Below are 21967 nucleotides of genomic sequence, written 5' to 3' on the forward strand. Positions count from 1 at the left end.
CGAGAAGATGAAGCCTGAGAACAAATCATAAGTTTCCTTTCATTTGCTAATATCTTGTTTTTGCAGTTTTTTGGTGTCCTCTGTTTCATGGCCACAACACTGGGGGGGGAGTAACTTGTGAAAACAAACTCACTTAAAAAAAAAAAAAAAAAAAAAAAAAAAAAAAAAAAGAACACTTTAGTGGCGTTATATTGATTTGTTTTCATTATTTACAGTTATTTAATATTCAGATTTTTCTCAACAGTGCTCAAACTAGCAGACTTACAGAGTGTATGATATCCAGCATATCATAGGCTTTAGTAGATTCAATTGGGACAATGGTCTCCAGCTCAGGAACCAAACGGTTACTGCAGAAAAAATAAAAGTGTAAATGACAATATTTACAGATCAGATGAACATCAAGACAAAAAAAAAAAAAAAAAAAAAAAAAAAAAAAACTTAGGCACCTGTCTGACTTCAAGGAAACTACTTCTCAAATATGGAGGGAAAAAGTAGTCATTCTCTTCTTCACCATAGCCAGTTGTACCTCAGGCCATCGAAGGCACAGTTCAACCTCAATAGCTTCAAGTATCTACTGTTCTGAGCTCCTTCTGCAGTCAAAGGAGATGAGCCAGACTGTGTTCTTTCTGAAGGAGACATCTCTTTTGCAGGCATCTTTGCCTATGATATCATCTCCTAGAAATACCATTTCCCTTCTTTGACTAGAAAGGCCTAAAATTATGTGCACTGAATAGCAGAGTGGGTGCACACTACAAATGGCAGTCTGCAGGGGGCACTGGAGACATGTTGGACGAAGCACGTAGGCACAGCAGAGCAGCGCGGTAAGGATTTGGTAGAACAAAGTGTGAAGTGGCACAGCTGGACTGTCCAGCCGTTACAACCCTTATAAGCTGGATGGGTAAAACAGTCTCTCACAATGGCAGAGCAAGGTTGCCTGCCACGTACCTGCCTTGTCTGTGCGCAGCCCTCCAGCCCCAAACTTTTGACTTAAGAAAAATTCACTCTAAGAAACCTTTCCGTTTGTGTTTCTCCTGCAACCAGACAGATGCCTGGTTGGGTAAGACATGACCCCTCCTAGCTTCTTCAGTTGAGTAATTGTATTTAAAGACTCTTTACCACCATTCTGTTTTACTCAGCAGTGATGTGCTTCATGCGAAGCTTGAAACGTCAACAAAAACGCTGCCTCTGTGTTTACAACTCATGCTATCAGTTACCTCTATCCTTAGATCCTGCTGGGTTCATTAAGGACATAGGAGTGTCAGACAGCATTCACAGGGTCTTTGGACTCTTTCGTAGTCCCATGGCAGGGGGCAGAGATGTCAATTTTTATGAGTCACCACTGAAAAGGCTTTGGAGAGTATTAACTTCGTACTACTCCACAAAAATACTGATTCATACACGTTACAAATGGCCTTTTTGTAGAGTTCTTATTGAACTATCATTTTAACAATGCCATGATTTAGTATAGTGAAAATGTCAAGGCAAAACTTGAGCTACCCAATTTAAAACTGAAGTAAATGATCTACATTTTTTAAAAATTAGTCAAAAAATAATAATGCAAAGCCCACAACCGTCTCTGTGCTCACATGTAGGGGGTGGATAGCCACATCTCTTTGCCCAGAGAATAACAGATTTATTTATAGAATAAAACTGGCAGCAACACTTCCAAGCATTTTTTTCCACATGATTGATAGAATATTGTAAAATGATATAATGAAATCTTAATTGGATTAAAACAACTGATTTGAACATACTAAACTCCAGCCTACAAGCATTTCTAAAACTTCTGTTTGTCTGTAAAGTATGACCATGCATTAAGTTCTGTTGATTACTTATGGACTATATTCTCAGGTAATCCAAAAGATAAGGAGAATAGAAGTATCAAATTACTGCTCCCATAAATTTACAGTGCTATATTGAGGGAAATTATAAGGCATTGAACTGAATAACCACCAGCAAAATGGACACATTACCCAGGATATCATAAGTTGGAAAATCTCCTTCAAATGATCACATAAAATGACAGTGATGTGGAACGTGCTATTGGAGTCACTGGATTTAAAAAGCCAAGAACTGTGTTTGTTACAGATGTCATTTATCAGGAAGGATCTGTTGTTTGCTGCCAAAGAAGTCATTTGAAGACTGCAACAGTCTGAGGAACCATCATACAAATCAATACTCGTTTTCATTTAGTACAAAAACGAAAACATACCTAGGCTACAAGGATCGATACTTACCTCCTCCAGAAACTCTGGGCTTTGGAGAAAATAATTTTCTTTTTTTTTATAGTCAGAGACACAGAAAGTTCAACCACAACACACAATAAACTAGATGCAATAAACTAGGCACTCTTCAAAGGCAGAGGACATACTTGCAATTAGCCAACTTTGTACTATAAGAAGCCTTCTAAGTTTTTAGTATCCAAGCCATTGAAACCAAAAACTCCAACCAACAGAAGTATCACCAAACAAACATGTTATTTGTCAGAATCATAAAGAACATACCCAGAGAGGGAAAAAAAAAAACAAAACAACTCTCCCTCCCCCTGCTTCTGGACTTAACAATGAAAAATATATATATATATATATAAAGCATTTAATGTGCATTACTGGTGACTATTTTTCCTGGCATGAAAATGATAAGAAAGATATTACTCCAGAAGGATGAGCTTTGACTGGAGCAACGATAAGGATCAACCACATCAACTGAAAGCAAACTGAGTCCATTCACATGTCAGTATAATCCACTGAAATATCCCAATGTAAGTATTGGGACCACAAGTGGGAAAACTGGTGGGGATGCTGCCATAAAAACAAATAGATTTAACAAATTATCTTCATATGCATAAAAACTATTGATTTACAGTTCTTAATACAAATTATCAAATATTTATTAAACTGTGATCCTCTAATAACATGTCTGGTGCTACCAGCAGATTGTCTCCCTTAAGAAAATAAAGAATTACTCTCTTATCCATTAATAGCTACACGGTAACAGGCAGCTTCTCACAGGAAAACAAAACCCTCATTGCAAGACACACTGAAGGGCTGTTGTTTCTATTAGGAAATTAAAACATCACATTCAAATGCTACAGACCATAGATATCCCAGGGCTACTCAATAGATGTTCAAAAATGAGCATGCTAACCTTGAAGCCTGCCAAACAATGTAAGCAATTTGCTTTAGTTTGTCACCATCAAGACATAACAGTCTTCCACCGTAACAAACCTCTAAGAAAAAACATCTTATAAAATGTTAGGATTAGTCAGTAATTAATCTGTCTGAATATTCTTCAGACAATTATCAAATTTATTTATGTAATAGGGAACAATATTTCAGGTAGCAGAGCAGTAGTGATTTGTAAAATTAATCCCCGTCCAAAAAAAAAAAAAACGTTAAGCATGAAGCCAGGATAATCTTTCTGACTCTAATGTTAAAATCTTCATGTGTATAAGAACCACAAGACATTTAGTACACATTTATAGAAATGAAAGGAAGAACAAATTCAGCAGCAGTTCCCAGACAGGAGACAGCAATGACCTCTTACAGTTTCCCTAAGATGCAGCCAGATCTCAGGCTGCCAAAATGCTTTTATTTCACTGATGTTCTCTACCTTTAATATTACTAAGCAAGCCTGTCTACTCAAGGCAGTCCCATGCTGGCTCTCTGGCAGTCTCTCTATCTCTTGGAAAAAAATTCTAACAAAAATCCAGACAGTCGCCATTTTTCCCTTCTTGAAATGCCCCAAGCCTGCACTCTCAACCATATAACGAGCCTGATGGATAGCTACCTAACAAACAAAACTTCTTGCCTCCTTTCCCTCCTTGTCACTTCCTCACCTCTAACCATAACGAACAGAACTTACCCAGCAGGCCACATAACTGACAAAGCAGGGCAAGTTCTCCCCACTTTTGTTCACTGTGCTATCTTCTGCTTCACTTGCTTGTTTCAAGGGACTGCAACAGCCCATCAAGACAAAAATTACTTTTCCTCATATTCTGTACACAGCCAGCATAACATTGCTTTTACACAATACAAAAATTAAGCAAATCTAACATGTCTGTACACATGCATGTTGAAACACTTTCCATAGTCTCATACTGCAACACAGAATTCATCAGCCAAGAGCCTAGCCACAAAACACTTGTTTCTTTATGCTCATTGAGCCAGAGAAGCTATGAAATTCAATTAGATCTCAGTCTATCTCCTCTTACCTGGGATCATGGCATTCGCAAACTGGGGCTGGATCACGGTTGCTAAGAGGTAAATAATTAAAGAACTCCCGTAGATTGAGTAAAGCATCTATATCATTCTCAAAGGCTCTGTGTGCTACTCCTGGAAAGAAACAGTTAAGCAATTACTGAAATTATTTTACAACATTTCATTTTCAAGTATGTATCAGTAAGGATACAAAGAAGTCATAATAGAATTTTTTTAAACCCAGGTATTAACAATGAGGAATTTTAAACTACCAAACTTGACCTCTGAAAATATTTAGAAAACACCTGGCTGTGTCAACCTTCCTTCTTAGCAAGTCTGAATTGTTGATTTCATATTTAAAATAATACAAACAGGTTTATCAGCTGTCACAAACCAAGCTGGATTCCAAAACTTCCAGAATTCCACCCAGTTTAATGTTCTGGACTCACAATGGCTGGATCTGAGCAGTGCCTGTGTGTCTTTTTGCTTCATCATCAGTCCTACTCGCATAGAATTTGAGGTCCCACAGCCATTTTTAGCCCCCAGAAAAGTCATGTGTCACCAAGACTCTCTGAGGTGGCAGGGGAAAAGAGCTTTATCTCACATTGCACCTTGCTTACAGTTAAGAAGATCAATCAATCATGCAGTAAGCAAACAATGAATTGTTAAGAATCTTTCAGCCTATGCAAATTTCCTCAGAAAACAAAACAAAACCCAAGCCTGCCTTGCTACACCCTGCACTCCTCCAACCTTTCCACTTCCAGAATCATATGTGGATTTGCTACTTTCTCTTCAAAATCCCAGAACTTTTCCACATTCCCACTTCTGCTCTTTTGTCTCCCATTACTAAAAGGTGCTGGTAAGAGAGTTCTAGGCATGGTAGGATCCTGTCCTTAAGTAGAGTTTTATCCCTTAGCCTCAAGTGACACCTACAAGTATAAACATCTGTATCAGGTAATCATCTGCTTAGTTAGAACAACTATGGCATTTACCTTAGAGAGCAAGTAGTACATTAAGTAACCTATCCAGCTCTCACCAGATACAGCAGTGTGTGTCTTTGCACCCCCAAGCTGCTCTTGCGTGACATCTTCATTGGTAACAGACTTAACTACATCCGGGCCAGTGATGAATAGGTAGGATGTATCCTGGAGCGAGGAAAGAAACAGTAAATGCTAGATCCAAGCTGCAGAAGCATTTAAGGAAAAGCCACAGTCTCTAGAGACTTTCCCTAGAATAAGAAAACAGTACAACACAGGGAAGAATTTCTTCAAAATCCTTTTGATTTAGGAATCAAAATAATGTATTACACTAAAAACCTACAGAAAATTCAATTAGCCACAGGTTATTTAAAAAAATTATTCTTAGCTTTCCATAAATAGTAAACTGAAGCCAGTTTAATTTAACCTAACCTCAATATGAAGGCATATTTTAGCATTCTTGTGCATCATTTATTTTAAATTTAATATTAGCCTCTATATAAATTATCAGTTTATGCAAAAAAAAATTCAGACAAAGATGAGCTGCAATGTGAAGACAACTGTGCAGTTATTTCCTAGGCCAAACTAAGCAAAAGGAATGCTTTGTTAGCACTAGGAGACACTTGAAGGAAGTAAAAAAAAAAAAAAAAAAAAAAAAAAAAAAAAAAAAAAAGGACGACAGGTGACCATAGAAATTTGAACAGGGGGAGGGTGGGTAGAGAAAGAAAAAAGCAATTCTGGCTCTTGTATGCGGTCAAAGCACTACCACGAAATGCCAAGAGGTGAATACGGGTGCAACATTTTTCTCATTCCACCATTAACCACTGATTTAAGATGTTACAGAACTCTTTAACAGAATTCCTTTTGAAGCTCATTACAGGGGTGGTTCTTTTTCTAAAAATCACATAAAACATTTTTTATTCATCAATTCCCTAGCCATGCCTCAAGCAGTAGCTGTCATGCCCTAGTTGCAACCAACACCTGCCAGCCACATAACACCCCCCAGCAACTAGTTTCCAAGACCAGAAAATGACTCCGGATTTCAAAATACTTTTTCAAGATCAGGTCATACATTCACCACACTACTTGATCATACAAAACTTGCTACCTTTGCATTCCATCCAACTCTGTAACACGTAACAAAATTTTAAAGCCTTTTAGAGTTGGCTCCTTGTCTTACATTAAACACTTAAGGCTTGTTTTCTTTAAAACTGAAGCTTAAAACAGAACTACACAGCTTTGTCATTTTTAAATTAGAATCTTGAACAAAAGTGCTTTTTAAGAAAAATTCATGATCTTTTCATCAATCCTATATGCAAAATAATGGCATGGGACCATTTCAGTTTTGCTGTCAGTGATGTCACTGATAATTAATAACACTAATAACCAGTAACATTACAATGACATTAATGACATTCCTGCAGCAAATCCCAGGCCTTCACTGTTCCAAAGCAGGAAACCATCTCCAAATAAAACCTTGATGCAGGGTCTGGTTGTGATTGATCAAAGTTACTAGCATACACCCAGTCCTCACCTTCACCATGAATGTGAAATCAGTTAGAGCAGGCGAATATACAGCTCCACCAGCACAAGGACCCATAATGAGGGAGATCTGTGGAATTACACCAGAACACAGAACATTTCTCTGCAACAGAAAAAACAAAGACATCTAGTTTTTTCAGAAAGTCTCTGTATCTTTAAATCAATGCAGCGTTCCTACAAGAATTCCCCACCACGAACAGGAGAGAACAGCTTTCTTTATGTACTGAGAAAGAAATATCTGAACAAAATTTCTTGATGCAAATAGAAGAAAAATAACTTTGTTGCTACTTTTTCCTCTTCTTTCTACTCCCCAGCACAAAGGTATAAACCTATCAACAGACAAAAGGTTACCACACCATATGGACCCCACTGTTTCAGTCATTACCTGAATCGCTCTTACACAAACCCTCATTTCCTCCTCAAAACGATGACAGTGTGCATTCACAGCTGCAGCACTGTACTTCATCGTTAGTTAGACAAGAGGGGCCACTGCATCCCATTACACAATATTGCAAGGAAACATCCTAAGCATGGAATCCACTTGCCTATTTTCCAAGTTGCAATGTATTTAACATTTGCATCACTGCCAACTCTACACTGGAGCAGGAAAGGTCCAGGAAGATCAGAAATACCCTAAGCTCTTCTGGATATTGAAACACCTAGAAAGCTTAATCTCTGAAAAATCAATGCACGTAATGTGGAGCATTAACCAGAACCAACTGATACACTTTAAGCATCAGCTAATATATGTTTTTCTACATCTCATTTTTTTGAAGAAGCATCAAATGTTAAAAGCAGAAATGGAGGCCCATATAAGGTCCTTCAAAGCAAGACTGTCTGGCTACTCATGACTATCCTGCAGTTACCATACTCTGTTTTAGGCCCCTCAGTATGAGAAAGACTGAGGAACTGAAGCACATCCAGTGGAGGCCTCCAGGATTGTCAGAGGACCGGAGCAAATAGAGGCTGAGGCAATGGGGGTTTGTTCAGTCTGGAGGAAAAAAGGCAAGGGGGCAGCTTATTGCTGCCTCAGTTGTCTAGTGCATTCCTATAGAGAAAACTGAGCCACTCTTCTTGGAAACACACAGTAAATGCATGAGAAGCAGTTGGCACAACTCACAGCAAGGGAAATTCCAACTAGATACAAGAAAAAAAAATCTCACAATCAGGATGCTTAAGCACTGGAATAGTAGCCCAAGGAGACTGTAAAAATCTCCAACTTTGGAGATACTCAAAACTTGATTGAGTAAGGCCCTAAGTAACCTAGTTTAGTTTTGAAATTGGCCCTGCTTTGAGCAGGGGTTGGACTATGGACCTCCAGAGGTCCCTTCTTACCTAAGTATTCTATAATTCTATTCCATAGCTGTAATGCTGATAGTTGATGGGGATCATGTAGATAAATTAATACAGTCAACCAGAGAAAATAAGTTTTTAAAAAGCCTACCATATGATTGTGGAAAAATTAAGAAAGAATATTTGAAAATAGTCTGAACTTTGTCCTCTGGGTCAGTGCTACTAATATAATATGGCATTGACTCATGTAGTTGCCACTGTGTTAATTAAAAAAAAAAAAAAAAAAAAGCACCAAAACCAAAGCAAAAATGAAACTGTCAGTAAGATGACTGATGATTCTCAGAAGTTTTCCATCACTTCTTTTCAAAAGAGTTATGAGGCCTGTGCCTCTTACCACAGAGCTTATGAGAAACATTTCCTATCTATAGTTAATAACCTCTCTGTCAGTACAACTTTGAGTACCTTCACTATAAAAGACACCAGCTGAACTTCATATTTTTTCTGTTGCTCCAGCACAAACAGTTCTGATCTGTGACTTTACTCCAGACAAGTCACTATTTCTTTGGCAATAGAATCAACTATACATTAGACTATTTACCTACAGCATAACTATGCACTCTGCTTCTTCAGCTGTGAAAAGAGAGAAGGGAATATGACTGAGGTCTAAATCTCAGGTCTCCTGACAGCATGTGAGAAGCCAGTGCTGGTATGGGAAACAGTGCCACAAATTTGGACTTAACCCACTCTTTGCAACAACACCAGTACAGAAGCATCTTAGTGATGTGACTTCAGGAATTGAAGGGAAAGCCCTCTGAGCTACACGGTAAACCTAAGGGGCCATAAAGTCTTGGTATAGAAGGCTGGAACTGAAAACTTTCACCAGTCCAAACGGATGCTCCCAAATGGTCAGGTTAACAAGCTCCATTGTAATACACACTGTTTTTTGTACAAAAGCTTGTGACTTGCATCAATTTCCTATTTTTTAGCTTATTTTCACTGAACTACCGTTTTGAGAGAATACACATTCGGTTCTTCTTATCTGAGTTTCTCAAGTCATCTTCAAGCACATAGCACTTGACTTAAAGTCTCTCTATTCCACACACAGTGGGAAATCTTTCACCATTTATCAGCACCCTCAAAAGCAAATGAAACATGAAACTCTTACCGTGTCTGTATTCCAGAGTAGACATAAGGACAGCTTGTGGTGGATCACCCCTATCAATCACCTAACAAAACATCCTCTAGACTAGGGTATGCCTACTAGTCTCTAACACTAAGATAAACACTCTTTAGAGAAATTACATCTCAGCACAGAGAATCTATACTTCAGCGTGAATCAAAAAGTTAAACAGTTGTTTGGATTTTTCTTACGATTAAGTAAATTGCCTATTCTTCCATTCTTCTGACAAAGCCAACAATATAATACATTTCCTAAAAAGTTTTTCATTTGGATCACAGATTTTTACAAGGCTCAGCATTATCCTTGTTTAACAGATGGTAAAGGGTAAATGGAACTGAGAGGTAGAATAATTTGCCAAAAGCCAGTAAGAGAGCCAAGAGAGGGAAAGTCCAGGTCTCATAAGCCCTTGTATCTGCTTTATCCTCCAGGTAACACTGGCTGAAATAGGACAACATCCTCAAAGTTTAGTTACAGATACTAATTTAGGTAAAGGAGGACTCTACCACTTTTGTGGAAGCAGTCTTCCTAGTCATCCAGCAGCCTACTTACCAAAAATATATCTGCATAGCCAGCCAAAGACTCCACTCCTTCTTGGATACGAGCTCCTCCAGAGTCATTCAGCCCAATCACTGGTGCTCCAACCATGGCAGCTTGATCCATGACCTGGCGATGAATGCAAACTGCTCATTATTATGCTAGCTAAGCTAAAACTTCAAAGCAAGAAGACAAAGAAACAACCCCCACTCCCCCAAAATGTCCACTCCCAGAAAAAATATCCACATGTGCTAGAATTATTTGAACTACCTCTGTAGCACTCACCTTCACCTTTACTTTTATCATACTCACTAACTGCTTACTGATTTATTATGCCTTGAACCTTTCAGACTTGAGATTAAGAGATACGTACTTACTCCCTGTCTTGCCCTTTAATATTTACCTGCCATACTAGCTGAGTACCTCCATGCTCACACTGTATTCTCCAAACCCTGTACTAACTCACACATCAGAGAAGCCCGGACCAGGAAGGACTAATCTGTCTCCAATCATGAGGAAGTCTAAATTGCACCTAAAATGTTCTCACATATGTCCAATCTGATCTTAGAAGTTTATTGCAGTGCTGATAGCGTAATCTCACTAAGCGGCATACCCCGATATTTGCCTACCCTTTTTGTTAGAAATTCTTTAAGAAGACTAAACTAAATCTTTCATTATGAAATTTAGAACCGTTATTTCTTTCTCAATACATAGTAGACAGGGAGAATAATTTATTACTTTCTTTGCTGCAGTCTTCATAAACATTCAAGGAGCTCAAATCTCCCTTCAGTTTTCGTATTACCCTTCATATCTCTAGACTAAGCACCATCAATTTGCTCACACTGTTCTTTCTAAATCCTATTTTCTAGCCCTCTGATTATTTTGGCTATTCACCTCAAGACTCTTAGCAATGGTTCCTTATCTTTCTTCAAGAGTTATGCCCAAAATCAAACCCAATACTGCAGCAGAGGCTTAAGTGGGAGGATTGAACTCCTTTTACGTTATTTAAAATATTCCTGCTTATTAGATCCCAGTAATAATGTCAGTGATTTTTGTAACACTATAGCACTAGCATATTATGTTAAGATCTGATCTACCCCTACATCATCTTCTATAAAATTACACATTGTCAGTCAACCCCCATTTTGAATTCTGCAGTTGCTTTTTCCTACCTGAGATTAGCCCTTTCAATCATTGCTACCAAATTATATCTTATTTCAGACAATCTTTAACTTATCAAGATTTAAAGATCTGAAAGATCAGTCTTGCAGGATCAATCTTGAATTTTATATTGCCTAGAAACACACTAACTATACTCTATCCCATTCAAATCAATAGTATCCTAACAGTGCCAAAATTACAGCGTGAACATGAATCAGTGATAACTACCTCTATATCTACACAGTTCTCAAGTGGCTTTAGCCCTACTTATCCCTATCATTTAATGTAAAACAGTGGTTCTTCATGCTTTGTGCATGGATGTCCTTTTGAAAGTTGGAACACCACTGTGGCAGACACACAGAATGAATTTGCAATTTAAATACAACCCCAGATTTAAAAATCATCTATGTGGTTTGCAAACAGAGGCTCCGTGAGCCACAAGGCCTTGTTTGCCTATGTGAATGTCACGTAAGATATTATCAAATGCCTTAGTACAAATCAGTGGAGGTGACATTTGTTGCTTCTTCCTAGAAGGCCTGTTATCCCATTACGGAAAGGGCCCGTTAAGGAAATAAGCTTACTGACACATTTTGCTCTCTTCCAGGGCCTTACATAAGGATTATTTACTTGTTTCAAGGTTTTTCTAGATACTAAAGTTTTTCCGCACATTCAGAATACTGAAAACGTGTTTCTGTATTTGAGACCAAACTTTTTTTTTTGCCATACCAGGATCTGTAGGGAACGCTTTGGCTTCATTCTCTTCAAACACTTACTTTTCTTCCTCTTTGGGCCTAATCGACAACGGTCTTGAAACATGACATCATAAGCACCATAAGATGCACAAACTTATGTAAGATTTAGAGGTGTTCCCCACCACAAGCGGACACATTATCACTCAGTAAAAACACGTTAAATCTTTATTGCTTCAGGGAAACCACGACAGGCATCTAATGTGGTTTGAAAGAACACAGGCTCTTCTGCAAAATGGACAGGCAATCAGTAGCTCAGACCTACCTAGCCTTAAGCTTTGCCGCAAGATACCAAACACCTCAGCTCTCTACAACGCTACAGAAAATCCCAAAGAGCAAGCAATTACCACGGCTCTTTCAGAACAGATTTCTGCTTCACAGAATCCAGGAAGGACATGCGTTTTTTCTAGTTCTGCTACCAGCATTCTCCCTGCGTCTTCAGAAGAAGAGAGATTCCCTCCCCTCCCCTCCCCCCCCCAAAAAGCATCCCTTCTTTCCAGTACCATTACATGCATCCTCAATACAGAGAGACATTGCAAAGCTCCACTGTGAAAGGGTGACACAAATGCCTTTTCCCAATATTAAAACTTGGTAAAGCCAAGTCCGAAGTCTTGTACATTGTAGGGTTTTTTTTTTTCTTTTATCTCCTTACTGTTTAGGAAGCTATGCCAAAAAAGTAGCATTCTCATTACGAGAAAGGGCCCCCAGCTCCATATGCCTTGTTTCTGATATCATAGTAACAAAAATCAGGAAGTTTTCATCAGCCCATGCCATTGATCCATGCATGGAAAAACTCCTGTCCTCCAGGCCCCTGGGTTGAAACACCAGCTTTTCCAATGACACATGCAGACGAATGAGAATAAACAGCAAAAAGTGCCCGATAACAAAAAAACAGAGGATCAAAGTGACCTCCAAGTTATAAAGACTATGTATCTTCAGACTGTTTACTTATTCTATTCGCCTTTTTATAAATATTAAGCTTTCCTATAACACTGTTTATAGCAAAATGTTTCTTCCAAGTCACTTCACATTTCTGCTGTGGACCATACCTAGTTAATCCACATCACATACTTCACAAGTCTCTGTCGATTCTTGTCAGTACAGTGCAACAGCTAACTTGACTCAGATAAAGTATGTGTTACCCAGAAAAGACCTGTTGTGCTTGAAAAGTTTCCAAAGGGCACCTCTCTGCCAACCTGTGCTTTTACACCTTTACTGGCAGGAGGAAATACACACTTTTAGCTTGCCAGTGACGTGCATCAGAGTCCACATAAAGTCAGTCACAAATCATTTTGTCCAAGCCACTAGCAGAACAGATTGCAAAAAACAAACAAAAAATAATATTTTCTTTTTGTTTTCTCCTCTTAAATATTACCTTGCAGATCTTCTGGGCATGAGCTCCAGATAAACTACCTCCAAACACAGTAAAATCCTGAAAGAAAAAAAGAAAAAGAGACTAAGGAAAGAAGCATTTCAGTAACAGTCAAATGAATCCCAATAACTGATCCTGATATAAAATGTTGCTAGTAAACAGTAAAATCTTGTAATGTTCTATACTGGGTGTGCTGCTCCAGCTCACCCTGCCTCCCTTGTAGAGCACTGCAGATCAATCCTGTTCAATCCATGCCTTCTTTACAGTAAAAGGATCTGTTATAGATTCTTGCCGGTGGATTACATATTAAAATTGCAAACTTACTATATCTCATTTGCTTTGTTAGTCTTCACACAAACACATTCTCCTCTTTTACAGAGACTATACTGCAGTAGTTTCAAGAAACTTCATCTGTGAAGAAGGTCCTACTGCAATGGGCAGTAGTAAGATTGATACGTGCATAACAGTCTGACACACAAACAGGCAGAAATTCAGAACTGAAAACATCCAGTGTTCTACAATCACGAGTTTCACTCCAAACATCGATTATTAATTTATGGGCGCTGTAAGGACAATGTCAGCAGTAACCAACTTGCTGGTGCTACCTCTAGTTCTGAGCAGAAAGATCTTGAAATAGCAACATGATGTCCAGGGAGGGACAAGGGAACATCTGATCCAAAAGGGAAAAGGGATATTGACACCTACTGACTCAGTGGAGCCCAGAATAAACTCTTGATGAGCTTCACCAGTGCATTCCCACCGAGTCTTTCACTCAGAGGGGCCCTAAAAAACATGTTGACAGAGAACTTGGACCAAAAAGGAGGTAACATTTCAGGCAGCAGCTGGATTTGGAGGGAGATAAGATGCTAAAGGATATGTACCATGAGGGGGTACATTTAATTTCTTTTCATACAAAAACTGCCCTTGACTTGCATTCTTCTAAAATCAAGGCCTCCGTTCAGCTCAATTATCCATGTTCAGGCCTATATGATAATAGCACAGTGTCCTTCCGAGAAGAACTACATACCCAAGACAAAAAAAGCTGGGTGTATGACTTGCTCCAAGGTCACACAGCAACAATCCTTCTGGCTGTGGTAGCAATTCAAACAAAGGCTACTTTGTGGCCCAGAACACACAGGCAGTTACAATGATCTGAAAAAAAAGCTCGACTTCCACTGTGCTGAGACTCAATCAATACAAATCTCTACCTATAGTGTTCCCTCTAAAATATTTTTATTTTAAAACATATATTCTATTTACTTATATCTTATCTATCACAATCTTCAACTAATCAAAGAGTTCTAACTTGATAAGCAATCCAAGGTTGCTCCAGTACTCTCTATCATGAATTTAACTCATTGTAATTCCAGTTAAGATCTCCAGCAAACAGCACCAATCCTGCAGCTGAATCCCTGAAGATGGTCCACAGAATTTGCAAGACACACCACTGAAACTCACAGGACTCTGCATGGCTGCAGGAGTCCATCCACACAGATCCAGCTGCAGGGATGGAGTCAAAGTTTGCAAGGGCTTCCAGCACACAGTGCTCAGTAATTTCTCCATTAATTCACTCCTTGGTTATTGAAATTGCATATTGGTGGGAATCCTCCAGTCTCTCAGCATAGCAACATCCAATGATATTGCAGTAAAGTAATAACAGTTTCCTATTTCAAAACGTTCCCACTGGCTCTTCATTCACAAATATCATTTGTTTCACCTTTATAAGCAAACTCTCATCATTCCACAACTGCATCTCTCACCCAACAAAACTTTTAGAAATGCTTTTTGGCCTCTTCTGTTCTGAAAGTGCCCTGCTTCCTCCCACAGGAAGTTATGTTTACTTCATGCTTGTTGGTAGAAGGTAAACAGGTAAATTACTACACAGTCCCACGGAAACAGTGTGAATTTCAAAGGATGAGTTTATGATATTTAAAAGACAATAAGCAAAAACATACCTGACTGAAAACATAAGCCAGTCTCCCATTAATCCGTCCCCGGCCAGTCACCACACTGTCTCCAGGATACTACATTAAAGAAAGAAAAAAAATAAAAATAATAATAGAAAAAACAAAGTAGCAATGACATCCACTAAAAGAAACGGGTTACCTGAGAGGGCTGGTCTTTCATGTTTGCAGCAGGGGCTCCGGAAGACTTTCCCTACCCCTGATACAGACAATTGGAGCTAAAATGCGTATTAGTTATGTATCTGTGTGAAGTATTAGCAATTTTTGCAGTTTCCCCTCAAATAAAAATTCATCTCATCTGGAATTAAGATAAATCACATATTCAGAGACAGGATATGTCTTTTATTAGGCCCAACTACTGTTTTTGAAAGAAATGGTTATACCATACAAACCTTTCTTGAGGTGTTGATAAAGAAAAAAAAACAACTGTGGAAATATCAAAAAACACAATCACACAAAATACTACAATCTAGCCTGTCCCATTTTCACCATGTAAATAAGGGAAGAAGAGAGAGTTGGAAGAGGAAGAAAAGCCTGACAATCTTAAAATCTGCTTACCTACATTGTCTCACTTCTGAATATAGGAAATAACACAGTTGTCTTTCAAGACAGCAGTAGAAAAGTAACTTTACTGTACTGGCATAAAGGAATTCCAGGCATTCAAATGCTTTTCACTGTTGCTGTTTTGCATGGGGTGGGAGGGAGCAAATTGTGCAGTGTCCACTGTTACAAGGCCTGTTTATGCTCAAGGTGATCAGTCCTCAGGAATGTCATATCACATTGACATGACATTCCCAGGCTGTGCAGATAGCACTGCTAACAACTCTTCATTCTCAAAGCCAGCCTCAGTACACAGAACAGTAGGAAATGCACCTCCGTTTCCAGCCATCCTATTACAAAGACACCTCTTCATAATACACACAGCCCATACAGTGTCCTGGATGGAAGGACAAGTCTCATCCTACCTTCAGAAACTTCCAGGAATCTAGAGAAATTCAATGCTAACCTAATATTCCAGCTCACTGGTCACAATTAGGTCATCTGTTGTGAAACTGTGCTCTGTAAACACAATCTGCAGCTCACTGAAAGGTGAATTCTGAAGGGTAAGAAAAAAATTAACCCTGTAGTCACTCACAGGACTTGAGTGCTCATCATATCTTCAGAAATAACAATTTGTTATCAGCGCTGTGGGATAATGCAGCGTTGAGTACTATGATGAGAGGCTACACTGCACTTACTTCAATTTGCTGGGGAAATGGGTAAGAAATGACTTATAGAAGAAAAGACATCTGCTCCTACTCTCAGTATCAGGGAAGAACAGATCTAATATATCCTTCCCAGCACCACGTCCCATCAGCCTCCTGGCTACTGAAAATAAAAACAAATCCTTCATCTTTGCTGGTTTCCAGTGTCCCCACTTCCCACGGTGGAAGCCTGCTGTTCCCTGTTTCATTCACAGGATGCAGTCCTGCAACTTGAGAGGACTGGAGGTTGATGAGATGGTTTAATGTCAAACAAAGAGAAGTGATAGTCATTTTACTCAGCATGAGGCAGTAGCACCTCAGGAGCAGCTCCTCACCATGCCCCAAGCCAGTATATTCCACAGGAAATAGGGCCTTCCAGCTATAGAAAGATTTGCACTGAACATGCACATTCACACTAGGCACCTGTACACCTTAGCATGTTCATCAGTCACACCAGTATTAAGCTGCAACAAATTTTTTTCCCCTGTGTAGTTAATTTATCAGGCATCAGTGTTATGGTGAGAGGCTTTGGGGAGCTGTAGATTTTTTTTCTCTGCAACATATACATTACATACCATATTGGTTTATGATACGTGGCCACATACCTGAAAACTGCGTAAGTTTTCACAGTGTAACTCACTAATAGACAAGTATGGTAACTGCCTGAATTTCCAGATATGACAGATTTTAATACCCTAAAGGCTTAAAGGACTAATGGCTTTTATGACCCTCTAGCATGACAGGCATAAAAATAGATCTGAGTTATTTTGACTAATAACTGTAATATTGCCTGAAGAGGGGCAAAAGTATCTACCTGTATTTGTGCTTCACATGTGATTTGACTGCTGAAATAGTAACCATAAAGCTCTGCAGCATGCCTGTATTATCTAAAAGAAAAATCTATGACAATATTCAAGGATATATTTGAACCAAAAAGGTGACCTTATTAAAAAAGGTATCAAGCTTAGACAATGCATAAGAAGCAAACTGTGTAAATGGTTAAATGGAAATTAAGAGTAGCAGAAGAAAATTTGCAAAGCCAAAAACCCAAAATAAATAACTTATGTGTAAGCAGAAGAGCCTATTTTCAAACTACTTGGTTGGCTGAACAGTGAAGGAAAAATGAAATAAGAGTCATATGAAATAAAAATACCTTATTCTTTTCAGAGTCCATTCCAAAGTCAGAACATCTGTGTTCCACAAACATGTCATATTCATCAAAACTGTCAGGATCCAACAACAAAAGAATTCGCTCTCTTGCTGTCAGCTTTCCCTGAAAGGGAGCAAGTAACAATTAATAGAGTTATCAAGTGGTTCTGGCTCTGTTTACTAACCACCAGTGGATACAGTTTAATCAAACATTCCATTACTTGTTCTGCTATATTTGCCCCCACTAAGCAACCGCATGCCCCAAAGCTGAAAATAGCCTACATGGTGATTATCCTCCTTAAAAACAAACACAATGCAAGCCAGACTTTGAAAAGGAGGATGACTATTGGAGCAGCACTACCGCAAGACAGAGGGAGCAGGATCTCAGAATGAAGTCTTTTCAACCAGATACAACAGTATCACAGCTATTTTTCCTTACAAATTTGAACACTGCTATTAAGGCCTTTGTTGTAGTCTTAAACATGGAATCTTTCCTGTCCAGTCCTCACAAATAGTTCAAGGCATTTACCACACTCAGTGATATTTCAGACCGAAGCTAACGAGAAGAAAAAGGAAATACGATGGCCTCTCTGGATTTTCTGATGTATTCCTTTACTTCTCTTTTTTTCAGACACCGATATAGGCAAAAGTATTTTAAGAGTCAAGAACCTAATTAGGTGACCAGATATGCGTGTTCCTTCCTAACTACTAATGATGCCATGCAATAAGGAACAATTGCAAAGTTCTTTTTGTCCTCACTTTCCAAATAAATGTGTTATTTCCAGCCCAGCTGAGCATCTATCAACAAAGATCAGGGATCTTACTGTGAAAGAAGACCAGTGTGCCTGCTTGCCCTCATTTGGGGACAGTATGCCCCTACGTTGATGCAATGTTAAAGCACAGCCAGGCTACTCTATGCAACTTCAGACTAGTAGGTTTTAGAGTTTACAGAAGTCAACAAATGCAAGAAAAACTAACATAAGCCCTGGGTTTCATTTATATAAAACTTGACATATGAGGTCTTAGGCCCCTAGACAAGCAGAAATGCTTCTATATTGATGTGCAAGGTACTAAATGTAACTCAGTGAGGATACATCTCTTCTCAGATGTTGTTTAACTGGAGGTGGGAGACTACTGATAAATGAATTGAATGCCTTCATGTGAATGGCTTATTGCTACCTCTGACTCCTGCAACCCATCACAGTACCACATACAAGTACATCGCAGAGCCACCAGGCTCTCACTCAAAGCAGAAAAGACGTCCCAACAAGAAAGAGGAAATACAAACAGGAAATTTATATTGTCACGCCCCTCAGCATTGCCTAAATCTTGAATAACAGAGACAGCAGACTAAAAATCCAGCAGTTGCCACCCTCCCGTCTGTCTTTTCCTCTGCCTTATTTCCACTCCTTTTAGCTCTCTGCCCTCATCTCTTAGAAGATCAGCTCAGATTTGCAGCAGCAATGTAAAGGTGTATGAAAGATGAAGCTGGCCTGGATTGTACGCCTCCATGTCTAATGAAGCGTTAACCTAGAAGTTAAACAACAGTACAATGGAGAGAGAAGCTGAAACCTCTGTCCCAGCTAGCCCTCGCACACACGCCCTAGAGCCAGTCTCACTGCCACAGCTGATGCGTTTGAAGGAGTGCTTTTTGCCCCGGAGAGGGCTAGTGCAGTCTTTACTGCCACTTGGGTAAAGCTGCCCGGAGGAAGAGCCTCGGCACCTGAAGCGCGACACCGCTGCGGGCTGCGCAAGGAGCCCCAGGCTTCCAGGGACGTGGCCGGCGGCCGCGGGAGGCCGCCGGAGCGAAGCGAGCAGCGCTGCCCGCCCGCCCCGCCGCAAGTCAGCCCCGGCCGCGCAGCGGAAGCGCGCGGGGCCGCGGCCCCGCCGGAAGGCGCCCTTCCCCCGCCGCCGCTCACCCGCCTGTGCTGCGCGTCGATGCGGCTCTGGCCGCCGCCGAGCAGCGCGGCGCGGCGCTTCTCCTCGATGCGCTCGGGCACGGATTGCGGGCGGCCCCCCGAGGCGGCCCGCCGCAGCGGCCCCGCCGCCGCCGCCCGCCGCAGCGCGCGCAGCGCAGCCGCCATGTCGCGAGCCAGCGGCGGCAGCGGCGCCTGCGCGCGGCCCGGCCCCGCGCCCTCGGCCGCGGCGGGGCCGCGCGGTGGGGACGCGGCCGGGGCCTCGCGCGGGGGGACCCAGGTGCTCAGCTCCCGAGGGCGGCGGCGCGCCCCCTTTCCAGCCGAGCGCGGGGCGGCATTTGCTGGGAAAACACCGTCCCTGCGCTGCAGGGGAACCGCTTCGCGAACAGGCAACCGCGCTAGTCCACACGGGTGAGGAAAAGAGGGACCCCAGGAGGGAAGCGGCTCGCACAGAGCAGGTGACGGAGCTGCAGCGGGTCCGCAGCCCGGAGATCTGATGTCATCTCTTCCAGTTCGGTTCCCTGGATTTCAAACTCTGCTGCTTAGCAGATAATGTCATCGTTGCCCCCATAGCCATCCTCAGATGCTGACCACCAAGAAATCAAGCGGTCAGCGGAAAAGAACCAAAATAGTGCTAAGAGAATATAGTCTTTCCCGTCCACACAAGCATGAGGAAGGACATGAGCACTGGCCCTATAAATATCGCAAGTGTACGAACAGTCTTCAAGAGCTGGGAGAGCCCTCAGGCTCCTGTCCAACCTCCTACTCAAACCAAAGGCAACACTGAATTCAGACCAGGTTTCTCCAGGCTTTGTCAGCTGAATCTTCAAAGTTTCCTTCCTCTGATCTCCATGACCTTTCAAAGATGTTTGAGGGGCCTTGCTCTGACACCAGCTTTCTCAACACCTTCAGTTGCATCTCTGGTCCCATAGACTTGAACGTGTTGAGCTCTCTCAGGAATTCCTGACTCAGCCCTCCTCCTCTCCTCCTTGAACCCCGTCTCTGGGTACAAAGGCCTGGAGACCCTGCCAGTGAAGACCAAGGCAAGAAAAGCACCTAGTACCTCAGCCCACACTAGCTAGTGGGGGACAATGTCAGCTAGTAGAATTTCCAGCCCCCCTGTCCCAGCCTTGCCACAGTAACTGCCAGATCTGTTAGGTCCAGCAGTAAGATAGCTGCTTCTCAACAGCAGCTAAAGAGGTACATGACACTCTCTGATTAGGAATCAGTCAAAAAATGAGATGCAAAGGTCCTCCCTAATCAGAAAACTGCTAGCCAGAAAGCAGCCAGATGCCTGAAGCAAGAACCTTCAGAGCTGCCAGGAGGCACCACTATCAGTCAGTGAGAAATATTTATTATGCTGCAGGTTGGTTAAGTATCATTCAGGCTGGCTATAATAGCTTCTCCATTATGGAAAAGCCTAAAGACCAATTTTGCAGCTTTGGAAGTTAAAGCAACCACTGTCCAGAGCATGGGTCAGATGCAAGGAAGGTTAGGAATCTGTATTTTGGGAATGGAGAGATTTCAGAAAGATACCATCTTGGAAGATAACATTGGCATGCCTCAACAGCATGGCAAAGAGGGTAACTAGAAGCAAGTTGAGAAATTAAAAGATTGCAGGTTACATGTAAAAAAAAAAAAAAAAAAGTGTACATCAGGAGTAGGAAGCATGCCAGAGAAACTGGCAAATGGACAATCAAGATTAAAGGGAACATTAAGAGAATATAAGATCATTGCAGAGGAAAAAAAAAAAAAGTAGTGTTGTGGTTTTTTTTTGTTTTGTTTTGGTTTTTTTTTAATCTGAATTCAGTGCAAAGGAACTTGAGGAAATCTGTGCCAGAAATTTTTTATTATTATTATTATTTAATGGAGGGGTACACTGAAGGTTCCATCTCACATTGAATTATTTTATAACAATTAAGTGAAAGCAGTCTGTTCCTGGAGATTTGCTAGTATTTCTGTTAATGATTTGTTCTATAATCTCCTGGCTTTTCAAAGACCAACTAGCTTAAATGTCAAGTCTCCTGGTAAAGGAAACCCTTTGGTACAGAAATCTGGCAGGTGGCTACTGCAATGCCAATTTTTGAAACAGGCTCTTTACAGCAGCATTTGAGAAAACTATAAACTCGTAAATCCAGTAAGGATTATGAAGCAAATTAGCAAAAACAGAGCAAAGCAGAAGAAAAAATAACCACACAACCACAGTGAGAACATAAATAAGACGAACTAAGGAGGAGAGAGAAGTCAGAGGTTTTGTGCAGGAAACTCATGATCTACAAATCTAGTGGAGTTACTTAATGAAGTGAAAGATGTGGACCAGGGAGATCCTGTAGACAAAATTACTAGGATTTCCAAAAGACTTTTGATAATGTCTCTCATTAGATGCTCTTGAAACTTGGTTATCACAGGATGAAGAGGAATGTCCTCCCATGAAAGAACAACTGTTTAGGAAACAAAGAGCGAACAGTCAGTTTTCAGAGTTCAGAGTGAGCTGGGGACCCATTCTATTCACCATAACTATAAAAGACCAGAAAAGGGACTTTGTAAGGTGCAGTTTTCTGTAGAGACAAAGTTACTCAGTTAATGACAGTTTAGATACTTGACCGAAGAATCACAGAAGGGCCTCACACCACTGAGGGAGAGGTAAAATCCAAGGAAGATGTCAAGTGATGCACTGGGGAAAAAGC

The 21967-nt window shown here is 40.6% G+C and overlaps 1 protein-coding gene across 1 annotated transcript in view; it reads right to left on the reverse strand.

Annotated features, from left to right (window-relative positions):
* Window positions 1–19448, reverse strand: part of PCCB (propionyl-CoA carboxylase subunit beta) — a 29908-nt gene extending 10460 nt beyond the window's left edge. Inside the window, exons 1-9 of the mRNA XM_062583055.1 lie at window positions 19284–19448; window positions 17369–17488; window positions 14963–15031; window positions 13011–13067; window positions 9741–9854; window positions 6711–6821; window positions 5236–5344; window positions 4214–4334; window positions 266–347 (exon numbers count right to left, since the gene is read on the reverse strand). Of these exons, the coding sequence (XP_062439039.1) occupies window positions 266–347; window positions 4214–4334; window positions 5236–5344; window positions 6711–6821; window positions 9741–9854; window positions 13011–13067; window positions 14963–15031; window positions 17369–17488; window positions 19284–19448 (948 nt within the window). The remainder of the gene's footprint in view (window positions 1–265; window positions 348–4213; window positions 4335–5235; window positions 5345–6710; window positions 6822–9740; window positions 9855–13010; window positions 13068–14962; window positions 15032–17368; window positions 17489–19283) is intronic.
* Window positions 19449–21967: the final 2519 nt, after the last annotated feature.

The sequence above is a fragment of the Rhea pennata genome, chromosome 9, assembly GCF_028389875.1.
Source record: "Rhea pennata isolate bPtePen1 chromosome 9, bPtePen1.pri, whole genome shotgun sequence".
Taxonomy (NCBI): domain Eukaryota; kingdom Metazoa; phylum Chordata; class Aves; order Rheiformes; family Rheidae; genus Rhea; species Rhea pennata.